Genomic DNA, 21,742 nt, shown 5'->3' on the forward strand with positions numbered 1-21,742 from the left:
CTGCCAGATTGAACCTTTGTGGTTCCGGATGATAAAAGGGGCCCTGGCGGAGAAGATCTTCTGCTTGAAGAAAAACTGGACCATCCACCTTCAGTTCCTTTATGAGGTGGTACCAGCTTCTTTTCGGTCATGTCGGCGCTACTAAGATAGTTTGGACTTGATCATCCCGGATCTTCCGGAGGGTCTTCGCCAGTAACGGTATTGGAGGGAATGCGTACGCTAGATGAAACCTCCATGTGTGAGCGAAGGCGTCTACTCCTTGAGACCTGTCTTTGGGGTTCAGGGAGAAGTAGTTCTCGACCTGTGCATTGTGACTTGATGCTAGAAGGTCTATATCGGGAAGTCCCCATCTGTCTGTCAACATTTTGAAAATGTCCACCTTCAGGCTCCACTCTCCTGGATGTAAGTCGTGACGACTTAGGAGATCTGCATGAATGTTCACTGACCCTCTGAGGTGTATCGCCGATAGTGAGAGGAGAGGTTTCTCTGCCCAGCAAAATATTCTGTTTGATATTGCTCTCAGCTGGTTGAACTTTGGACTTCCCTGGTGTTTTAGATGCGCAACAGTCGTCATATTGTCCGAATAAATTCTGACATGTTGACCTATAATGAGACTGCTGGCCGCCAGGAGGGCCTTCTCCACTGCCATCAATTCTCTGGAGTTGGAAGAACTGGAACTTTCTCTTTGGTTCCAGTGACCCTGGAATGGGATCTGTGACACCACTGCTCCCCAACCTTTCTGACTGGCATCCGTTGTCACCGTGATTAGAGGATCCTGTACCCAGTCTACTCCTTTTAGCAGGTTTGATTGTGTCGCCCACCAGGTTAACGAGACCTTTACCTTCCCAGGAGTGTACACTCTCCTGCTCAGGGAATTTGGATTCCCGTTCCAGTTCCCCAAGATGTGTGCCTGCAGTACTCTTGAGTGGCTTTGAGCCCACCGGACTGATTGTATACAGGCCGTCATCGACCCCAGGAGAGACATTGCGGTCCGTAGAGTCGGAGAACGTTGTTTTCTGAAGTCTGAGACTTTGGAAATCAGGTTTATTCGGTGTTCCTCTGGTAGGAAAGATTTCTGATTCTCCGAATCCAAAAGGACCCCGAGGAATTTCCTCACCTTTGATGGCGACAGCTGAGACTTTTTTAGATTTGGTATCCAACCCAAATTTTGTAAAATGTTTAGAGTTTTGGAAATTCTCTGATTGAGAATTTCGGCGGAAGGACCAATTATTAGAAGGTCGTCCAAGTATGGCACTATAGCGATGTCTTGGCTCCTGATATGGGCTACTGCTTCCGCCATAACTCTGGAAAACACCCTTGGGGCTGAGGAGATCCCGAAGGGGAGAACATTGTATTGGAAATGTAAGATTTTTTGATTGAATTGGACCGCAAATCTTAAATATTTTCTGTGATGAGGATGCATTGGAATATGGAAATAGGCATCTTTGAGGTCTATTGTTGCCATATATGATTGAGGAGCTATTAGAGGGATGGCTGTTTTTACGGACTCCATCTTGAACTTGCGGTAGGTTATAACTTTGTTGAGAGCTTTCAGATTTATTATAATCCGAGATTGCCCGGAAGGCTTTTTTATTATGAAGATACGGGAATAGTGCCCTTTCCCTTGCTCGTTCACCGGGACCGGGGAGATAGCTCTCGAGTCTAGCAAGTCCTGAATTCCAGCCATCATCAGTTTCTGAGTCTCCCGAGATGACGGGGAGGTGACTCTTACGATCCTGGGGGGAGGTGCATCGAACTCTATCAGAAGCCCCTGTTGTATAACACTGACCACCCAGGGGCTGTTGGAGATATTCTGCCAACTGTGAACAAAGTTCGAAAGCCTCCCCCCCACCGGATCGGAGTCATTGCTTTTCTTGTTGAGCTTGCTGGGGAATAAGGATGTTTTTAGGCTTCCCCTTAGCATAACTCCACCTCCCGGTTTTCCCTTTTCCTCTACCCTGGGAGGGCTGGGACTGGGAGGCTCGAAAAAAACGCTTCCTGGGAGGCCTCTGTTCAGGAAGAGTTTTCTTTCTGTCTGTGGCTTTCTCTAAGATGTCATCTAATGAGGGCCCAAACACATAGTCACCCTTAAAGGGAATGGAACACAGTTTTATTTTGGAAGTGACATCTCCGCTCCACATTTTTAACCAGAGAGCTCTTCTGGCTGAGTTTGTCTGGACCAAGGACCTGGCCGCTACCCGGATAGTTTCTAGTGAGGTGTCCGCGAGGAAACCGGTCGCTCTGTGCAAAATAGGCAGGGAGTCCAGAACCTCTTCTCTCGGGGTACCCTGAGAGATGTGATTTTCTAGCTCTTCTATCCAGCGGAAGAGGGAGCGGGCCACACAGGTGGATGCGATGTTGAATCTGAGGGCTGAGGTAGACGTCTCCCAGGATTTTTTGAGAAGACTCTCAATCTTTCTATCTAAGGGTACCGTCACACAGTGCAATTTTGATCGCTACGACGGCACGATTCGTGACGTTCCAGCGATGCATTTACGATATCGCTGTGTCTGACACGCTACTGCGATCCGGATCCCCGCTGAGAATCGTACGTCGTAGCAGATCGTTTGAAACTTTCTTTCGTCGTCTAGTGTCCCGCTGTGGCAGCATGATTGCATTGTGTGACACAGGTTGTATACGATGTGCGCACAGTAACCAACGGCTTCTACATCGCAAATACGTCATGAAATTATCGCTCCAGCGCCGTGTATTGCAACGTGTGACCGCAGTATATGACGCTGGAGCGATACTTATACGACGCTGCAACGTCACGAATCGTGCCGTCGTAGCGATGAAAATGGCACTGTGTGACGGTACCCTAAGGGGTCCTTCAGCTGGGAGGAATCCTCGAACGGCAAAGCCGTTTTTTTAGCCACTCTAGCCACCTGAACATCAATTTTTGGAATGTTCCATTTTATTGCGTCCTCATCAAGAGGAAACCGATGTTTGAAGTCTGGAGGAGTTGTTAGACGTTTCTCCGGCAATTCCCATTCACTATTGATCATGTCTATTATGCTTTTATGGACGGGAAACCCAGGATGTTTTTCAGTAGGTATACCAAAAAGTTCATCCTGTATAGACTGAGGAACTGATTCCTCTTTTAGCCCCATTGTGTTCCTCACTGCAGATACCAATTCCTCAATGTATTCAGAGGAAAAAAGATATTTTCTAATTTCCGCAGATTTGTGGGGTAACACATCCTCCCATTTGACAGAAGAGGACGTATAAGATCCCTCAGACTCTGACTCAGAATACTCCTGGATTTTCCTCTTTTTGGGGAGTGATGGACCAGGTGAGGATGGTGGTGGCGGTGGAGGTGGGGCGAGCGTGGCCAGAGAGGTCTGAACCTCCTGCCTAACCAGGGAGCGGATCTCCTCAATTAATGAAGGGTGTTCCGCCCGGACAATTTTATCTGTACACGGCTGGCACAGCTTTTTCTCCCAATCTAGCGGCATTTTTACATTACAAGTAGCACACTTGCGCTTGGAAATGTTTTTAGGGCCAGACTTCACTGCCTGCAAAAAGAGAGGGAGCAGTATAAGAAGGTGTATAAGGTACTACCTTTGAATGGGACCCATCTCTGCCACACTTACTAGGGCCTGAGGAGCGCTGGGCTCTGCAGCTGCAGGGCAAGACGAATCCATGCTTACAGCAGCTTACCTGAGACGTCTTCGCAGCTTATATGGAAAATAAGCCTGCACCAGCGCGAGGCATTTCGCCGCCCCTCCCCCTCCGTAGTCCCAGGCAGGCGTGCGAGGATGCAGCGTGCCTCGCACGCCGTTCGGTAATCCACAGATCTGGTCTGTATCGCTCCTGTGCAGGAGCGCCGACCCGGAAGTGGAGGATCACCTGACTTCCGGGTCGCCGAACAGCGTGCATCAGGAGGGGGAGACGCCGGAGAGCTCAGGGAGGCCTCCGGGGGGGCACACACCGGCCAGCTTTGTCCCCGCAAGAGGACGCAGGAGAACCGGGAACGCGGTCCCAGAATCCGGAGGAGACGGGAGGCACAGCGTAGGAGGAAGCCCCGAGGGACCCGACCATTAGTGCCCGGCATCATAATAACCAGGTACACTGCACAGAGCCGCCGCTGCAGCGCACCAGAAACCTCTCCATGCCCCATGGGGGACAGGAAAGACACTGGTTAATGGGAGGTGGGAGGGGCTTTTAACCTCTCGTGCTTCCTGTCCCCCATTAGGGTATGGAGACAACCTCCTGGTGGCTGTCGTGGAAGGCTACTAGAGAAAAAAAACCTTCAAGGGAACGTTTTTTTCATACGTCGGGTCCTGCATTTCCTACCGCGCATGTGCGGCCGGAACTCCGCCCCCTCCTCCCCGGGACTTTAGAATGGGCAGCGGATGCGTTGAAAAACTGCATCCGCTGCCCACGTGCCGAATTTTCACAACGTCCGTCGGTACGTCACACCGACGCTTTGCGACAGCCCCGTACCGACGGAAGTGTGAAAGAAGCCTTACTCTGCACTTACCTGTATTACTTGCACCAGTTTGAACTCCTTACCACCATGGCCAAGATCAACAAGCTGTCTAAGGACACCAGGGACAAAATTGTAGACCTGCACAATGTTGGGATGGGCTACAAGACAATAGACAAGCAGCTTGGTGAGAAGGCAACAACTGTTGGCACAATTATTAGAAAATGGAAGAAACACAAGATGACAGTCTTCCTTGGTCTGGGGCTCCATGCAAGATCTCGCCTCATGGTTAAGGATGATTCTGAGAACGGTCAAGAATCAGCTCAGAACTACGTGAATCAATGACCTGAAGAGAGCTGGGACCAATGTCTCAGTTATTACCATTAATAACACACTACGCAGTCATGGATTAAAATCCTGCAGGGCACCCAAGGTCCCCCTGCTCAAGCCAGAAAGTGTCCAGGCCCATTTGAAGTTTGCCAATAACCATCTGGATGATCCAGAGGAGGCATGGGAGAAGGTCATGTGGTCAGATGAGACCAAAATAGAACTTTTTGGCATCAACTCCACTCGCCATGTTTGGAGGATAAATAAGAATGAGTACAACCCCAAGAACACCATTCCAACCATGAAGCATGGTGGGGAAAACATCATACTATGGGGGAGCTTTTCTGCAAATGGGACAGGATGACTGCACCACATTGAAGGGAGGATAGATGAGGTCATGTATTGAACGATTATGGCCAGCAACCTCAGTAAGATCACTGAAGATGGGTCGTGGCTGAGTCTTCCAGCATGACAATGACCTGAAACGCACAACTAAGGCAACTAAGGAGTGGCTCTGTAAGAAGCATTTCAAAGTCCTGGAGTGGCCTAGCTAGTCTCCAGAACTGAACGCAACAGAAAAATCTTTGGATGGAGCTGAAACTCAATGTTGCCCAGCAACAGCCCCAAACCTGAAAAATCTGGAGAAGATCTGCATGGAGGAGTGGGCCAAAATCCCTGCTGCAGTGTGTGCAAACTTGGCCAAGAACTACAGGAAACATCTGATCTCTGTAATTGCAAACAAAAGGTTCCTGTACCAAATATTAAGTTTTGTTATTCTATTGTTTCAAATATTTATTTCATGCAATAAAATGCTAATTATGTAAAAATCATACAATGTAATCTTCTGGATTTTTTTTTTAAAGATAATTACAGATCTAGCCATTCTTTGTAGGGAGTTAACGTGCAAAATTGGCAGTGTATCAAATACTTATTTTCCTCACTGTATACATGCTCTAGTATTCTAGTGAAAAGTAATCATTCAAAATATTTTTATTAATTCATTAGTTGGAAAAGGAAACAAAGAAATTAGGAAGAAGGGATATTAAAAACTCACCGACAGAGCTCTGTTCTCCCTGATGTGGCATTAATTTGTAGAGTCATTGGGTGCCGAGTGTCTACTACAGCCTCTTCACTAGCATGCTCTATCTGATGGTCGGATATAGTTAAAGCCTGATAGAGGCACTAGTAAGAGGTGAAAAAGAAAAAAAGTCACCAAAAGTATGTTACGTACTTGCAATATCTTAAAGGGGTTTTCCCGCGAAAACAACAAGTTTCACAATTGGATTTGTTAAAAAAAAAAAAAAAAAAAAAATGTTCCTGTGCTGAGATAATCTTATAAATGTTCCCCTGCTTTGTACTGTGTAATGGCTGTGTCTGACCGTGCAGAAACATGGTCTGATCATACCACAACTCCTGGGCAGGGAGGAAGTAGAAGAGAGGATATTGCTTAAAAACAGGCAGTGAAATGTTTTGCCTCAAAAGCTGTGATCACCTGCTGTCCTGTCTGTATACTCTTTCCTCCTCTCCTGCCCAGGAGCTGTGTTATGATCAGTCCATGTCCCTGTATACCAACGCCCCATCCACTAGTCAAAAACCTCATTTACATATCAAGAACAGACTTTAGAAATACTTTTTCTAAAGATCTGTTTGGGTGTGTAATGTAATAAGGGGATTGTTAGGCAGAGTATTTAGATATGTAAAACACAACTGCTGGTGTTCTGGGGGCACCTGATAGGTTCCTTCTAGAATAAAGTACATCCTATATAATAATCGCCAGTTGGGACTTCCGGCCGCTGTCCCCGAATCCCATAAGGCAGCCGCATCGTTACTACGCATGCGCGGGAATAGCGGTGACGTGTATGTCACTTGCGCCTGCGCAAAAATACAAAAATGCAGAGGGATGATATAGAACAGATATGTTGGAAAGCGCAAACAGTTGAGACATGTCCGCTCTCCTGTCAGCACCACTAAGCATACACAGATGTTCATTTCACCGCACTCCTGATGCGATTGCATAGGGCCTATTTCTAGTTTTATAATAAAGTATATAAACAGTAAACTGTTATTTTTGTTTTACTCACTTATAGAGCACCATCCTATTCCAAGCGATTTATAGACATCACTGTTGTATCCACGATTCCCCAATATTGAGTGTTTATACTACTTATTGATCAAAGTAGGCTCAAGGTGCAAAGGTGAGAGAGAAACACCCCACCACGGTGGTTAGAAGAGGCTGCATGTTAGATATATGGCACACTCTTGCATATGTCTGACACATACATCAAGTCTGCAGACATACGAATATGAACCTAGCCTAAGGAAGAGGAAGACATGTTCACGAGCTTTATTACATTAGAGATGTGTAGATTGGACTATGGAGCTACCGGATAGTGTATGGTACAGCTGAACCCAAGAGCAAAAACAAAATTAGCAAAAACCCCATAGTAAGTAAATAAATAGTAATAGGGTACTTAAACACTCAATCGGGACTCTTGTAGTTCACCTCAAAATGTGTCACCATTTGGCTATAGCTCAAATATTTTTTTTGTTTTTTGGCCTAGTTTTTTGTACTTCGTATAAACTGGGGCATGACTCCCCTTTTTTGGGGGTTATTCATTTTGTTTATATAGCTTTCCACGTGCAGGTGTCTGAACAGTCAGGACCCAGCTCCTACTCTGCCCTTATCTTTTTACGTCTGCTGATACATTGTGAGGTGAACTACAAGTTAGATACCATCCCGGTGGGGATACACCTTGCCACGGTGGGATGGCTTTTACGTTTGTTTGTTTTTTTTTTAAAAATGACATTAACAAAGTACCCCATGTTATTTACATGTACTCAAACTATTTAATTACGATAGGGTATTTGCTCTTTTTTATTAATCTTAGGACCTTTGTTAAATGGCCACAGTGTGAATGCACACCAATGAAATGCACTTATAATAACAAATGCTCTGGTTCAAATTTTTTTTTTCCGTTTCAATAGTACAGCTGTAGTGTACCAAGCTTTTAAGTCTTTATTTTGTGTGTTTTTTGCATAGTAATTTATCCCATACCCCCACATCAACATGATCTGAATTTTAAATTGCAGAGCAATCTCTTTTTTCATCCCTATATCACAACGTCCAATCTTCCTATAATTTAGCATGCTTGATGAAATGATTATAGTTAACGCATCAGCCAAAGTTTTAGAAATAATCCTTAACACAGACAAAATGGCAAGGCCTAGACCACTTAAGAGAAGGCTCCAATTCTCCTGAGATGTACGCTAGTTATCAATTACCAGTACATGTGACAGGTTTTGCAAAATCCAGACAAGGCATAAAAAAAACCACCCAAATATTTATACCTGGTAACACTGGTCAGAACGCCAATAAATAATAAAAGTCTCATGGGGCAACTCATTGTTGATTAACAGCACAGCTTGGTCCATTTTTAGATGAGATGGTCTTTTTGAAATACCTGAAAGAAGAAGAAAAGAAAAAAAAAAATTTTTTTAAGAAATTAACAGATAAAAAAAAGTAACAGAACAAAAATTAAATTAAATTTAGAACTATGGTATGTATATTGTAAGCAAATTTTGGCAAGATCTGGTAGAACCACTGTCATGGTCTCAATTTTCACAGGCGCATCGATAGGTCTGCTGTGATCAGTTTTGTAATAGATTCTCAGTGATGCCTCTGCAATATAAATACGGTATATATTTTTTTGCACTCGATATAATAATCCTCTACTGCAGCTACCCTAGATACCGTTCAAAACGTAACTGCAAAAAATGAATTCCTGAAATGAGGAGGGGGTAAACCCACCGAGGTTTTAAGTATATCACACTTCAGGAAATGCTGGCTGTTATTTGGGGTGCTTTTAAAACACTACAAAAGATGAAAGGCATCTTCCATTTGTGATATTTTGGGCTCTCCATATTTATTTTACTTGTTTACATAGCACCATCATATCCCACAGCATTTTACAATCATTATCATTGCTGTCCTCATTGAGGCTCACAATCTAGATTCCCTATCAGTAAGTCTTTGGAGTGTGGGAGGAAATCAGAGAACCCGGAGGAAACCCACACAACACGGGGGGAGAACATACAAACTACTTGTAGATGTCATCCTTGGTGGGACTGGAACCCAGGACCCCAGCGTTGCTAAGCTAGAGTGAGCACAAATGCTTGGTTATGCACAAAGTATCGCAGGTGCTCCAGTGACATGTTAGAGTCCTCACGGCCGCATGTTTCATGGCTGTTAGCCACAAAACATGCGTGGATTAGGTGACAAACATGGGCAATCACTGCATGCTTTGTGGCTGTCTAATAGCCAGAAAACATGATGCCGAGGGGACTCGAACATGTCACTGGAGCACCTGCGATACTTGGTGCATACCTGAGCACCCTAGGTAGACTCGAGTAACGAGCATTAGCGCTCATCACTAGTCAAATCACTTCTTTTCACCATTTTGTGTCTTGAAACTTAAAGCGGTTAAATGACAATCAAAAGACTTACCATATAAACAGGAAGGCATAGTTATGTAAACAATGCATATGCTCATTCTTTGGTATGTATTCAGAATGGACATCCCCTAAGGCAAGTTTCACACGACCTGATATTTCCGATACCATAAAAAAATGGTACCGGAGAGATCAGTGTCCATGTGTGTGTAATACTTGAGGCACATGTGTGGCAACCGTGTGCCACATCAGTACCACACGTACCAATGCCAGGGAAGCAGAGTTAGCACTGTTCCCCAGACGGCTCTAGTCATTCTCCCTTGCTCTGCCGGCGAACAGTGTGAGCAGGGAAGAATGGTGAGAGTTATAACACTGGTCAACAGCATTTTTGGTGCCAAAGATATTTCATCGAATTTAGGGTATTTTTGGGGTGCTGATTCTGAATATGTCATCAGTTTTGCCAGATTGGCTCAAGTTTTTGAGATTTTTGGTATCTTATTTATAGCACTTGTTGGTAAATGCGACGCATCATCTCATTAATTTCTTTGGATTAGTACTTGAACTGAGCAGTTCTCAATATAGTTTTGTGTTAATTAGTGTTCTAAAAGTTTGTTCATAGCTTGATTTTTGCACTAACTTTATGTTGTCTGTTTTCCAGTGAAAAGCATGAACTCATCAAGAAGAATTTGTCTTAACGATCCAGACTCATTCTGTTACATTTGTGGTGAATACACACTGCCAAAACATAGAAGAAACATAACAGACTTCGTAAAAAAAGTGTATTTTGCCTATTTTGGGGTTATGCTTGGGGACCAAGACAAGTTTTGGGCACCACACAGTGTGCAAAGCATGTATCGAATTATTACGAAAATGGAGCAAAGGACAAAGAAAAAGCTTCAAATTTGGTGTTCCAATGGTGTGGAGAGAGCCAAAAAATCATCATGATGACTGTTATTTATGGTAAACACAGGTACAGGCACATCTTCACAATGAGGAACAGGCCTTCTTGCAGATTCCATGTTACTCCCATTTTCGTTTCTTATGCTTATTGAATCCTTGCACTTGCACTGCACAGAAATAACAGTCATCATGATGATTTTTTGGCTCTCTCCACACCATTGGAACACCAAATTTGAAGCTTTTTCTTTGTCCTTTGCTCCATTTTCGTAATAATTCGATACATGCTTTGCACACTATGTGTGGTGCCCAAAACTTGTCTTGGTCCCCAAGCATAACCCCAAAATAGGCAAAATACACTTTTTTTACGAAGTCTGTTATGTTTCTTCTATGTTTTGGCAGTGTGTATTCACCACAAATGTAACAGAATGAGTCTGGATCGTTAAGACAACTTCTTCTTGATGAGTTCATGCTTTTCACTGGAAAACAGACAACAACATAAAGTTAGTGCAAAAATCAAGCTATGAACAAACTTTTAGAACACTAATTAACACAAAACTATATTGAGAACTGCTCAGTTCAAGTACTAATCCAAAGAAATTAATGAGATGATGCGTCGCATTTACCAACAAGTGCTATAAATAAGATACCAAAAATCTCAAAAACTTGAGCCAATCTGGCAAAACTGATAGCATATTCAGAATCAGCACCCCAAAAATACCCCAAATTCATTAAAATATTTTGGACACCAGAAAAAAAATTTTTTTTTGTTGACCTGTGTAATCAACTGATAACAGCGACAGCAGGCAGCAGCTGATGGGAGTATGCGCTATAAAAAAAAATAAAACAGCGTGGGCTCTCCTGTATTTTGATAATCAGCAAGGCAAAACTAACAGCTGCAGACTGCAACCCTCAGCTATCAGCAAGGCCAGTTATCAGGAATAGAGGGGTCTCCATGCGGTTTTTTACATTTATTTTTTTTTTTTAATTTAAATACGGCATAGGGTCCCCCCCATTTTTGACAACCAGCCTTGCTAAAGCAGACAGCTTGGGGCTGGTATTCTCAGGAGCCATGGACCCCCAGCCTAAAAATAGCAGCCTTCAGCCACCCAGAAAAGGCACATCTATTAGATGCACCAATTCTGGCGCTTTTCACAGCTCTTCCCATTTGCACTGTAAAAGTGACAAATGAGGTTTATATTTGTGGGGTTGATGTCACCTTTGTATTGTCTGGTGACATCAAGCCCATGGCTTAGTAATGGAGAGGCTTCTATAACACATCTATCCATTACTAATCCCATAGTTTTATTATTGTAAATAAACACAGTCAGAATAAAGTCCTTAATTTGAAATAAAAAACACACTTTATGTTTGTTATTTTTAAATAAAAAAGGAAGTTATATTCAACACCCATTCCTTTGAAGCCAATGTCTCCTGTAATAGAAAAATAAATACAACAATATCCCACACCTGTCCGACATTCTGTCCCACGCCATAATCCATATCTGGGGATAAACAGTTTTTAACCTGGATGGTGCCAAGATGCGACAGTCCAGGCTGAAAAACCACTGATGAATGAGCTGCTGCAAGCGCATCATTAGTAACCTCATCGAAGTTACTGCCGGTCACTGAGGCTGCATTCCCAGCCCTCCTGAACTGCAGTGACCTCAGCACAGTGAGAAAAAGTCACCAAGTTCACCGCAGTTCAGAGATCTGTTTATTCCCAGACAAGGATTAAGGCGTATGACAGAACGTCAAACATTTAAGAGATAGCTGTTTTTTTATTTTTGTTTTGTAACAGGAGACGTTGGCTTCAATGGAATGGGCATTAAGTGAGTATAACAGTTTGTTATTTTTAAATAAAAATGGAAAAGTGTGTTTAGTTTTAAAATTAAGGACTTTATTCTCCCTTGCAGATTTCATTACAACTTTGTAAACAATTACTGCATATTTTATTAGTCATTACTAAATTAGTAGTGTAAAAGGGATTGTTAATCTGGAAACTGAGGAACCAGTAAGTCCAATTCATCATTGCTTTTACACTTTTTTTGGTCTAGTTTTGTGTGTGTTTTACATCACTTTTCCTGTTTGCACCATATTCATCTTTTCATATGCGCATTTTTTAAAGTCACTTTACGTGTTTGTTTTTTTATTTTACCATTTTATTTGGTGCTTTGGCGTTCCAGATGTTTTCACCCAATCATTTACAACTTTTTGAAAAGTTTGCACAAATGTACTCCAGTCACCCCTACCAGGAATGATTTTCAGAATTCATGAACAGTATCAGCCATTTTGAAGAATTTAGTGCAAAAAAACAGCAACAAATATAATTAAAAAAAAAAAAAAAAAAAAGTAATTTTAAACCTCCCCCACAAATGAAGATTCACACCATAGACTTCACGCAGGTGACCTATCTAGCACATACAACAATGAAAAGCATGTGAGAAACAAGGCTCAACTGCTGCTATATCATATTAAATACCTTCTAAGATGCCAGATTTTTTTTCCATTGTTTAAAGTCTTCAGGGCATTGTTAGTATAAGATTTATTAGTTGGTGCCCGCTAACTATCACACGTGAAAGGACCTGGAAATTATCTTGCGTACAAGTTATATATTCTTGTAAACAGTTTCCCCCCCCCATTTACTTAGTTTAAAGATGTATGTGGCATCCTTTCCTTAGGAAAGTGATATGAAGAATGCAATGCATAGTGTAGGAGTTTGGATGAAAAAAAATATATATAATCGGTACTAAAGTAGTAGGAGACTATTAGAGAGGTGCAGCCGCAATAAGGCAGTATGAGAAATACAACCATGAAAATGGGTCCACAATTCTATTCTAAAAAAGTATTCACCGTGGACATAATGACAAAAAAAGCCCTCAGCATCAGCTTGACATTTGTACTTCTATGGCCTTTATGTTGCACAAGTCCACAAATTTGGAAGGACTGGGTCCATACTATTGGCATATGGTGCATAATTAAAGAGTATTTCTAGCTGTAACAAATGGATTTATATTAGTAGGGTCATTAGATCCACACCGCAAGAGTAAGGCCGGGGTCACACATGCGAGTTTTACGGACGTAAGAGCGCAGAAACTACGTCCGTAAAACTCGCATAACATACGGCACAATTATTCTCAATGGGGCTGCTCCTATTAGCCGTATATTACGGTTCAGTATTATACGGCTTTCTACGGCCGTACAAAATCGCAGCATGCTGCGTTTGTCAGCGTATTGCGCAAAAAAAATCACCAATGAAAGTCTATGGGGGCGAGAAAAATACGGATTCCACACGGACCAGCAGTGTGACTTGCGAGAAATACGCAGCGGTGTTATTGAAAAGTCGGTAATTCAATTACCGGCTTTTCATTTCTCCTGCACAAACCCGACAGGATATGAGACATGGTTTTCATACAGTAAACCATCTCATATCCCCTTTTTTTTGCATATTCCACACTACTAATGTTAGTAGTGTGTATGTGCAAAATTTCAGCGCTGTAGCTGCTGAAATAAAGGGTTAAATGGCGGAAAAAATTGGCGTGGGCTCCCGCGCAATTTTCTCCGCCAGAGCGGTAAAGCCAGTGACTGATGGCAGATATTAATAGCCAGGAGAGGGTCCATGGTTATTGGCCCCCCGTGGCTAAAAACATCTGCCCCCAGCCACCCCAGAAAAGGCACATCTGGAAGATGTGCCTATTCTGGCACTTGGCCACTCTCTTCCCACTCCCGTGTAGTGGTGGGATATGGGGTAATGAAGGGTTAATGCCACCTTGCTATTGTAAGGTGACATTAAGCCAGATTAATAATGGAGAGGCGTCAATTATGACACCTATCCATTATTAATCCAATTGTTTGAAAGGGTTAAAAAACACACACACACACGATTTAAAAGTATTTTAATGAAATAAACACAGCGGTTGTTGTAATAATTTATTGTTCTCTCAATCCATTTCCAGGCCCTCGCTTGGCAAAATAATAAACGCACAAGATACATACCTTCTGATGTCAGATCACGTCCCACGATGTAATCCATCTGAAGGGGTTAACTAATATTACAGGCACGAGCTGCGATAAACCACTCGCTCGTGTCTGTAATCCCCCGGCGAATGAATGAAATGTAGGTCATTGACCTACATTTCCTTCAGTCGTGGTGATGCGCCCCCTTGGTGGATGTCCTCATATGACCTGGAGCGTGGGAAAAAGTTCCCAGGCTGCAGTTCATGAGAACATCCACCAGAGGGCGCCTCACCGCGACTCAATGTAAGTACAGATCCAGCTTTCCTTTCAGCACCCGGGGATTACAGGCACGAGCGAGTGGTTTATCGCAGCTCCTGCCTGTAATATTAATTAACCCCTTCAGATGGATTACATCGTGGGACGTGACGTTTCAGCAGAAGGTATGTATCTTGTGCGTTTATTATTTTGCCAAGCGAGGGCCTGGAAATGGATTGAGAGAACAATAAATTATTAAAACAACCGCTGTGTTTATTTCATTAAAATACTTTTTAATCATGTGTGTGTTTTTTAACCCTTACAAACAAGTGGATTAATAATGGATAGGTGACATAATTGATGCCTCTCCATTATTAATCTGGCTTAATGTCACCTTACAATAGCAAGGTGGCATTAACTCTTCATTACCCCATATCCCACCGCTACAGGGAGTGGGAAGAGAGTGGCCAAGTGCCAGAATAGGCGCATCTTCCAGATGTGCCTTTTCTGGGGTGGCTGGGGGCAGATGTTTTTAGCCACGGGGGGCCAATAACCATGGACCCTCTCCTGGCTATTAATATCTGCCCTCAGTCACTGGCTTTACCGCTCTGGCGGAGAAAATTGCGCGGGAGCCTACGCCAATTTTTTCCGCCATTTAACCCTTTATTTTAGCAGCTACAGCGCTTAAATTTTGCACATACACACTACTAACATTAGTAGTGTGGAATATGCAAAAAAAAGGGGATATGAGATGGTTTACTGTATGTAAACCATGTCTCATATCCTGTCGGGTTTGTGCAGGAGAAATGAAAAGCCGGCAATTGAATTACCGACTTTTCACAGATATCGCGCTGAATGAAATCTAAATACAGAATATATATATATGTGTCTCAATGACATTATATATATATATATACTGTATATATGTTTTCCCTAACATTTGAGCACATAAATCCATTAGATGTCGGTTTTGCAAGCCTGCGCGAAAATCTCGCAGTACGGATGCCATACGGATTACATACGGAGGATGCCATGCGCAAAATACGCTGACACACCCTGACTACGGATCAATATTTTGGGAACATTTCTCCGTATTACGGCCGTTGTACGGACGTATAATACGTGGCGTATTGTCTTACGCCAAGTGTGACTCCAGCCTAAGGCTGATGTTACACATCTGTGTTTTGTGGTCCAAGTACAGACTGATGAACTGACTGAAAACTGGTTTTCTGGACTAGACAGTCTCATAGGTCTATCTGTACGCAAGCCACAAAATACGGATGTGTGAATCAGTCTGAACGCTGTGTTGGTTTAGTTTACGTAAAGTGGTTGTCCAGGTTTAACATGTTGATGACCTATCCTTGGTGTAGAGCATGGACATCCAGAACTTCACAGATCAGCTGGTATCTGATCCTATGACAGCTGGATGTAAGCAAAGACCAGCTCTGCTCTATAAATTGTATAGAAGCCATTCCTGGGCATGGCACCTTTTCTCCTACTGAAGTGAGTGACAGTCAATGTGCAGTGCCTGTGAGCAATGTCCTGCCACCTTACATTGTTGACATCGACCCCCCTGCTGCTGATCGGTGCGGGTGAATGGTATCCGATCCACTATGATTAAATATTGTTGACCTATTTCATTGATATACCATATACAAAGTCCTCCTCACTCACCAACCCAAAAGCTGTACACAGAATAGAGCCATGGGCCCAAACAAGCAAAAAGATCTCCAGCACCGTGATGTCTGTTAATATCTTGACTCAGCATTATCAAACATCTACAAACATTATCCTAAGTAAGAATATAACCCAAGCCCATGTTCCTACACTAAGGATGGGCAACACTCCACTAGATATCTGAACATACTGATCAAAAATTAGTTATTAACCCCTTAGAGACGGAGCCAAATTTTTTAAATCTGACAAGTGTCACTTTATTTGGTAGTAACTCTGGAATGCTTCAACAAATACCAGTGATTTTGAGATTGTTTTTTCGTGACACATTATACTTTATGATAATAGTAAGTTTAGGTTGATATGTTTTGTGCTTATGTATAAAAAATATACAAATTTGAGAAAAATGTTAAAAAATAAGCGATTTTCAAATTTTGAATGACTATCCCTTTAAGCTAGATAGTCATACCACAGAAAAAACATTAATACATAACATTTCCCTGATGTCTGCTTTACATCAGCATCATTTGTAAACTAAAAACAAAATTGAGTGGCGCTATGTATTATAGAGTAATTAACTCAGCTGCGAATAAAACAATCTCCACCATTGATTGTATGTGTATTAAATGAATCTAAAATATTCTTTTATTTTGTTAGCATTTTAGGAGGTTTAAAAATGCAGCAGTAATTTTTTATTTTTTCTAGGAAATTTACAAAATGTATTTTTTTTAGGGACTATCCAGGTTTGAAGTGACTTTAGGGGTCCCAGATATTGGGAAACCCCCAAAAGTTATACCATTTTAAAAGCAGAACCCCCTGAAATACTGAAAACTGCTGTCAGGTCATTTATTAACCCTTCATGTGATTTTCAGGAATTAATGCAAAGTGGCATGACAGAAATGAAGAAGTGTATTTTTACCACCTAAATGTTGCTAACTTCTAAACAGTTTACAACAGCCGGCAGATTGTAAGGCCGCTATTTGGTCATGAATTGCCACGGCAAACATCAGGACCACAAAATTATGATCTGAGGGCACCAATTGGGATAAAGAGGAAAACCCCCACACTCCGTTAACCATTTATATGATGTAGTCACTATTGACAGCAGCATCTAAGGGGTTAAACAGATATGGACAATGCCAACACTGATCGTGGCTGATGCAGCAAGTTGTCAGCTATAGTGTACAGCCGACAGCTGCTGGATTGTCACCTGTATGGGGAGGCTATTCTCTTGTATCTCAGGTCAGTTAAAAGACGTATTGGCTGTCATTAAGGGGTTAAACTATACTGAGTCAAGAAGTGTCTTTTTTTATTAAAAAATTATACCTTTATTTAAACATACATAAAATAAACACACATGATTAAAATAGTGCCTCTGAACCAAGAACAATTTGTATGAAAGAGGTAAGCAAGGGCATCTATAGATATCCAGAAAAAATAAAATTTACAAACTTCCTTTCATGAAATGCTGACTATGGACATTCAAGGTAACGTTCACATAATATCCTCACTCAGTTCCTCAAAATTTATATGGGGATTTCCCTATCAGGTGAAGCAAACTGTGATTTTAAAGTACAAATGCATCAATACCCCAGGAGGAATCAGTTGCGAAACGCGCGTTGGGGTTCTCGGAGGAATAGCGAGCCACCTGGCATTACATTTGGAAAGTGGCATATAGATCCAGGTAATGTGTGTTTATTAGGGGCTGAAAGTTTTGATTTATGCTAAGTGTATGGCATACACATTGTGGATACTGTTGCGACAATTTGCCGCCTTCTAATAGTGGCTCAGATCGTGTGGACACTTCCCACATGGCTCAGCTGTTCGTGCCTTAAACCAATATGATATGCACCTGCAATTTTGATACATGCTCCGTTAGTTGTTACTGTGGATTACCCCTTATAATTAACTAGATGGTGGCCCGATTATAACGCATCTGGTATTCTAGAATATGTATGTAGTATATAGCACAGCCCACGCAGCATATAACACAGCCCACGCAGCATATAGCAATGTGGACACCATATCCCTGTTAAAAAAAGAATTAAAATAAAAAAAATAGTTATATACTCACCTTCAGGCAGCCCCTGGATCCAGGCCAGGCCTTTACTGATGCTTGTCGCGACGCTCCGTTCCCAGTAATGCCTTGCGGCAATAACACGTGATGATGTGGCGGTCTTGCGAGACGGCTACGTCATGTCCGGTCATTGCCACAATGCATTCTTAGGACCGGAGCGTCGCGAGGACCGGGAAAGGCTGGCGCGGAAGGTGAGAATATAATGTTTGGGGGTTTTTTATTCTTATTTTTAACATTATATGTTTTTACTATTGATGCTGCATAGGCAGCATCAATAGTAAAATGTTGGGCACACTTACACTGTTAATGTGTTAATGGCAACGTTAACGGACTGCGTTTACACCGCATTATGCCGCGGTGTAACGCAGTCCTAAAACGCTATGTGGGCACTGACTGGAGGGGAGTATGGAGGGGGCACTGACTGGACGGAAGTAGGGAGGGGCCAATTCGCGGCTGGACTGTGCCTGTCCCTGACTGGTCGCGGCCGGCTGGCCACGACCAATCAGCAACCCGGGATTTCCGTTACAGACAAACAGACGGAAGTACCCCTTAGACAATTATATATATATTTGAGACTTGGACATGGAGGTAATGATGCATTTGTACTTTAAAAATCACAGTTTGCTTCACCCAATAGGGAAATCTCCATATACATTTTGAGGAACTGAGTGAGGATATTATGTGAATGCTACTTTGAATGTCCATGGTCAGCATTTCATGAAAGGGAGTTTGTAAATTTTATTTTTTCTGGATATCTATAGATGCCCTTGCTTACCTCTTTCATACAAATTGTTCTTGGTTCAGAGGCACTATTTTAATAATGTGTGTTTATTTTATGTATGTTTAAATAAAGGTATAATTTTTAATCAAAAAACAAAAGACAATTCTTGACTCAATATAGTTTAAATACGGTAACTAATTTTTGATCAGTATGTTCAAACATTATCCAAAGACAGAAATACAGTTTCTGATGCTTTTTGGATCACAACTGATCTATCGTCTTAAACAACGACTAAGGATCACTGGCGATTGCAACAAGTCACTAACTCTACTTTTATGTCTTTGTCTGGATGATTTTTGTGGACATTTAAAAAAAAAAAAATAAAAAATTTAATACGCATACCAGTGCTGGAGATCTCCTTTCGTATGTCATTGATGTGTTAATCCCTGAAAAACCCGCCAACAAATTTTCATTCTGCCATGAGGCCTAGCATTTTATCTGACAAAATTGTGTAGAAAGTTGCTCTATTCTGTCTATTATCCTCTTCCATACCTTCTAAAGAGGTTCCTAAGACGTGTTAACTGAGCCCAAGATACTTCACCTCAAATAAAACGTCTGAATATTACTCAATTTATTCTACAATAGAAACATTGAACAAGTCTCCTAAAGAGACAACCATGGGACACGTCATCCCTCATTACTAGATGAATGCGTGTCACTCATGTGAAAGGAGAGTCAGCTCATGCAAAATACTCTGATGAAGTGCCCAGAAGATGGGGTGAAGGGGAGATGGATTGGCAGTGGAACATCTCATTTGTTTCTGGAGGCTGGAAACAAAGGGAGGTGGCCATCATTATCCTATGACTGAGTGACCTTACTAAATAGATGTTCCCTCCAACATGGAATACACTGGATGACAAATCACTTGGTGGTCAGATCCTGATGACAATTCCATGTCAGTAGGCACATCCTGACTGACTCTTTAAATCACCTGTCAAAGAAATTGGGATTTTGTTTGTTCCTTTAGACAGAAAAAGTAGGAAGATGTCCAACATTAAGAAAGAATCTGGAAGGGCAACGTCACTGGCACAACACTACGAAGAACGTGTTACCCAAAGGGCTGTGGTAGAGCATCTATCTAGCTGAAGCAGCAAATGGAGCCGACCCAGAAGCCTGGTGAGGGCTAGTGGACACACATTGGAGATTAGGACTGAAACCATGTTCAGCATCTGTAAGCCAAAACCAGGACTGGGTGATAAGCACAGAAGTGGTGACGTGTTTCTATTATACTTGTCCTCGGATTCAAAACCAGGAGAGGAACAATCAGAGGAAAAGTACAATAGAAACACGTCACCACTTCTGTATTTATCCCTCACTCCTGGTTTTGGCTTATAAATATGGTCAAACTCCGCAAGGAGAAACGATACTTCTTGAACTACGGGAGGTAAAATACTGATCATGTGCATGTAGCCTACCAATGCTCCTTCTTTCATGGGTGATGATGACTGGAGTAAAGAAACAGGTGAGCAGGTTATCATCCGGCATAGTAAGGCACATCAGCCACTTGTACCCAAAGCAGAGTTGCATTTGGCGGTTTTGGGAGCAGCTTACAAGCTCAGGGAGTGTCCACATTACACATAATATATGTAATGAGCAAGCAAAAAATAACAACATGTTCTACTAATCTACCAGTCATTCAGCCCATAACAGTCCAGGAAATGAAGCCGAGATGCTGAGGACACTCCGAATGGCCTATTGCCCCACAGTGGGCTTCTGATCAGCAGTGTCAGAACACCCTGGGACCTTCATGGTTAATTGCTCTCATTACCCTGCAGAGGGCAATTTTAGACACAGCCTGATTGGTCTGCAGCAGGCCGGGGTCACCTTCCTTTTGGTGCGTTACATATAGGATGGTCTCCAGGGGCAGATGAGGGGTACTATGTCTGATGGGTAGCTAGTAAGTGATGCTTTAATGCCCCCAACCTACCGCCCCTTTTCTGCATTATTTTGTGACCCCCGCCCAACAAGAGTAGCCAAATGTCATTGACTTCATATTACCCAACTGAACCCTCATGGCCCCAGGGGCTTCACATCTGCAGTAGGGTCTGCGGGGGTCCTGCCACCAGGAGCTGCACAATGTGCCCCCTCACCAGGGGCAGGCATGTTCTGGGGGCAGCACTTACCGTCTGCGTGCTGCCTGCCGCCGGAGGAGCCCGTGCAGCTGACCAGCAGGACGAGGCTCAGGGCGGACACCAGGCACAGGCAGTGGGCAGAGGCACAGGTGGGCCATGCCAGCCCCATCCTCCTGCTGTCACCGCTGCTCTCCTCACTCGTGGGCTTCTTCCACCGCTTCTTCCGCCTTCCCCTCCGTTTTCTCACTTCCTCCCTGTTTTCCAGGGTTTTCCCGGTGAGAAGTGCCCTCCACCGAAGCCGAGAGTGCCGCGGTACACGCGCTGTCAGCGGGCGTCCTCTCTGTGTCCCCGGATTACAAGCTGCCGGTCTCCGGTGCTCTCCCTATTGCATTACTTCCTGCCCGGCCGCTGTCATCCTCGTAGCGTGACACGTCTGCCTCGCTCCACCTTAAGTCACAAGCTAGTCCTGGGGCTGCCGCAGCCGGGGATCGGCCAGCGGCCAATCACAGATCACAAACAGCGGGGGCGGGTGACAAACCAGCCAATCATTGAAGACCTAATGACGTCATATGGTACACGGCTGCTTTTAAGGTGGAGAAGTTGCTGGACCCTCTACCTTGTGTGCCACTCCACCAGTTTTCAGAAACTTTCTAGCAATGTTCCCACATGTGAGTGCAGCCTGCTCCTAAGAAGAGAGAACACTAGAAGGCACATAAGGAAATAATGGGGACAAGCAACTTCCAATTAGGTTTACAGCTTTTCGGAAGAACATCCCTTTCTGAAACTCTTAGGCCGGCGTCACACTAGCGAGGAATACGGATGAG

The 21,742-nt window shown here is 43.1% G+C and overlaps 1 protein-coding gene across 2 annotated transcripts in view; it reads right to left on the bottom strand.

The window, feature by feature from the left end:
* The window catches only part of HGSNAT (heparan-alpha-glucosaminide N-acetyltransferase), a 61,275-nt gene extending 39,931 nt beyond the window's left edge, over positions 1-21,344 (bottom strand). For both annotated transcript variants that reach the window (XM_077274237.1, XM_077274246.1), the window contains exons 1-3: positions 20,970-21,344; positions 8,105-8,217; positions 5,811-5,938 (exon numbers count right to left, since the gene is read on the bottom strand). In XM_077274237.1, coding sequence (XP_077130352.1) covers positions 5,811-5,938; positions 8,105-8,217; positions 20,970-21,087 — 359 coding nt within the window. In that variant the 5' untranslated portion in view covers positions 21,088-21,344. The remainder of the gene's footprint in view (positions 1-5,810; positions 5,939-8,104; positions 8,218-20,969) is intronic.
* Between the last annotated feature and the right edge of the window lie 398 nt (positions 21,345-21,742).

Source organism: Ranitomeya variabilis, chromosome 1 (assembly GCF_051348905.1).
Source record: "Ranitomeya variabilis isolate aRanVar5 chromosome 1, aRanVar5.hap1, whole genome shotgun sequence".
Classification (NCBI taxonomy): domain Eukaryota; kingdom Metazoa; phylum Chordata; class Amphibia; order Anura; family Dendrobatidae; genus Ranitomeya; species Ranitomeya variabilis.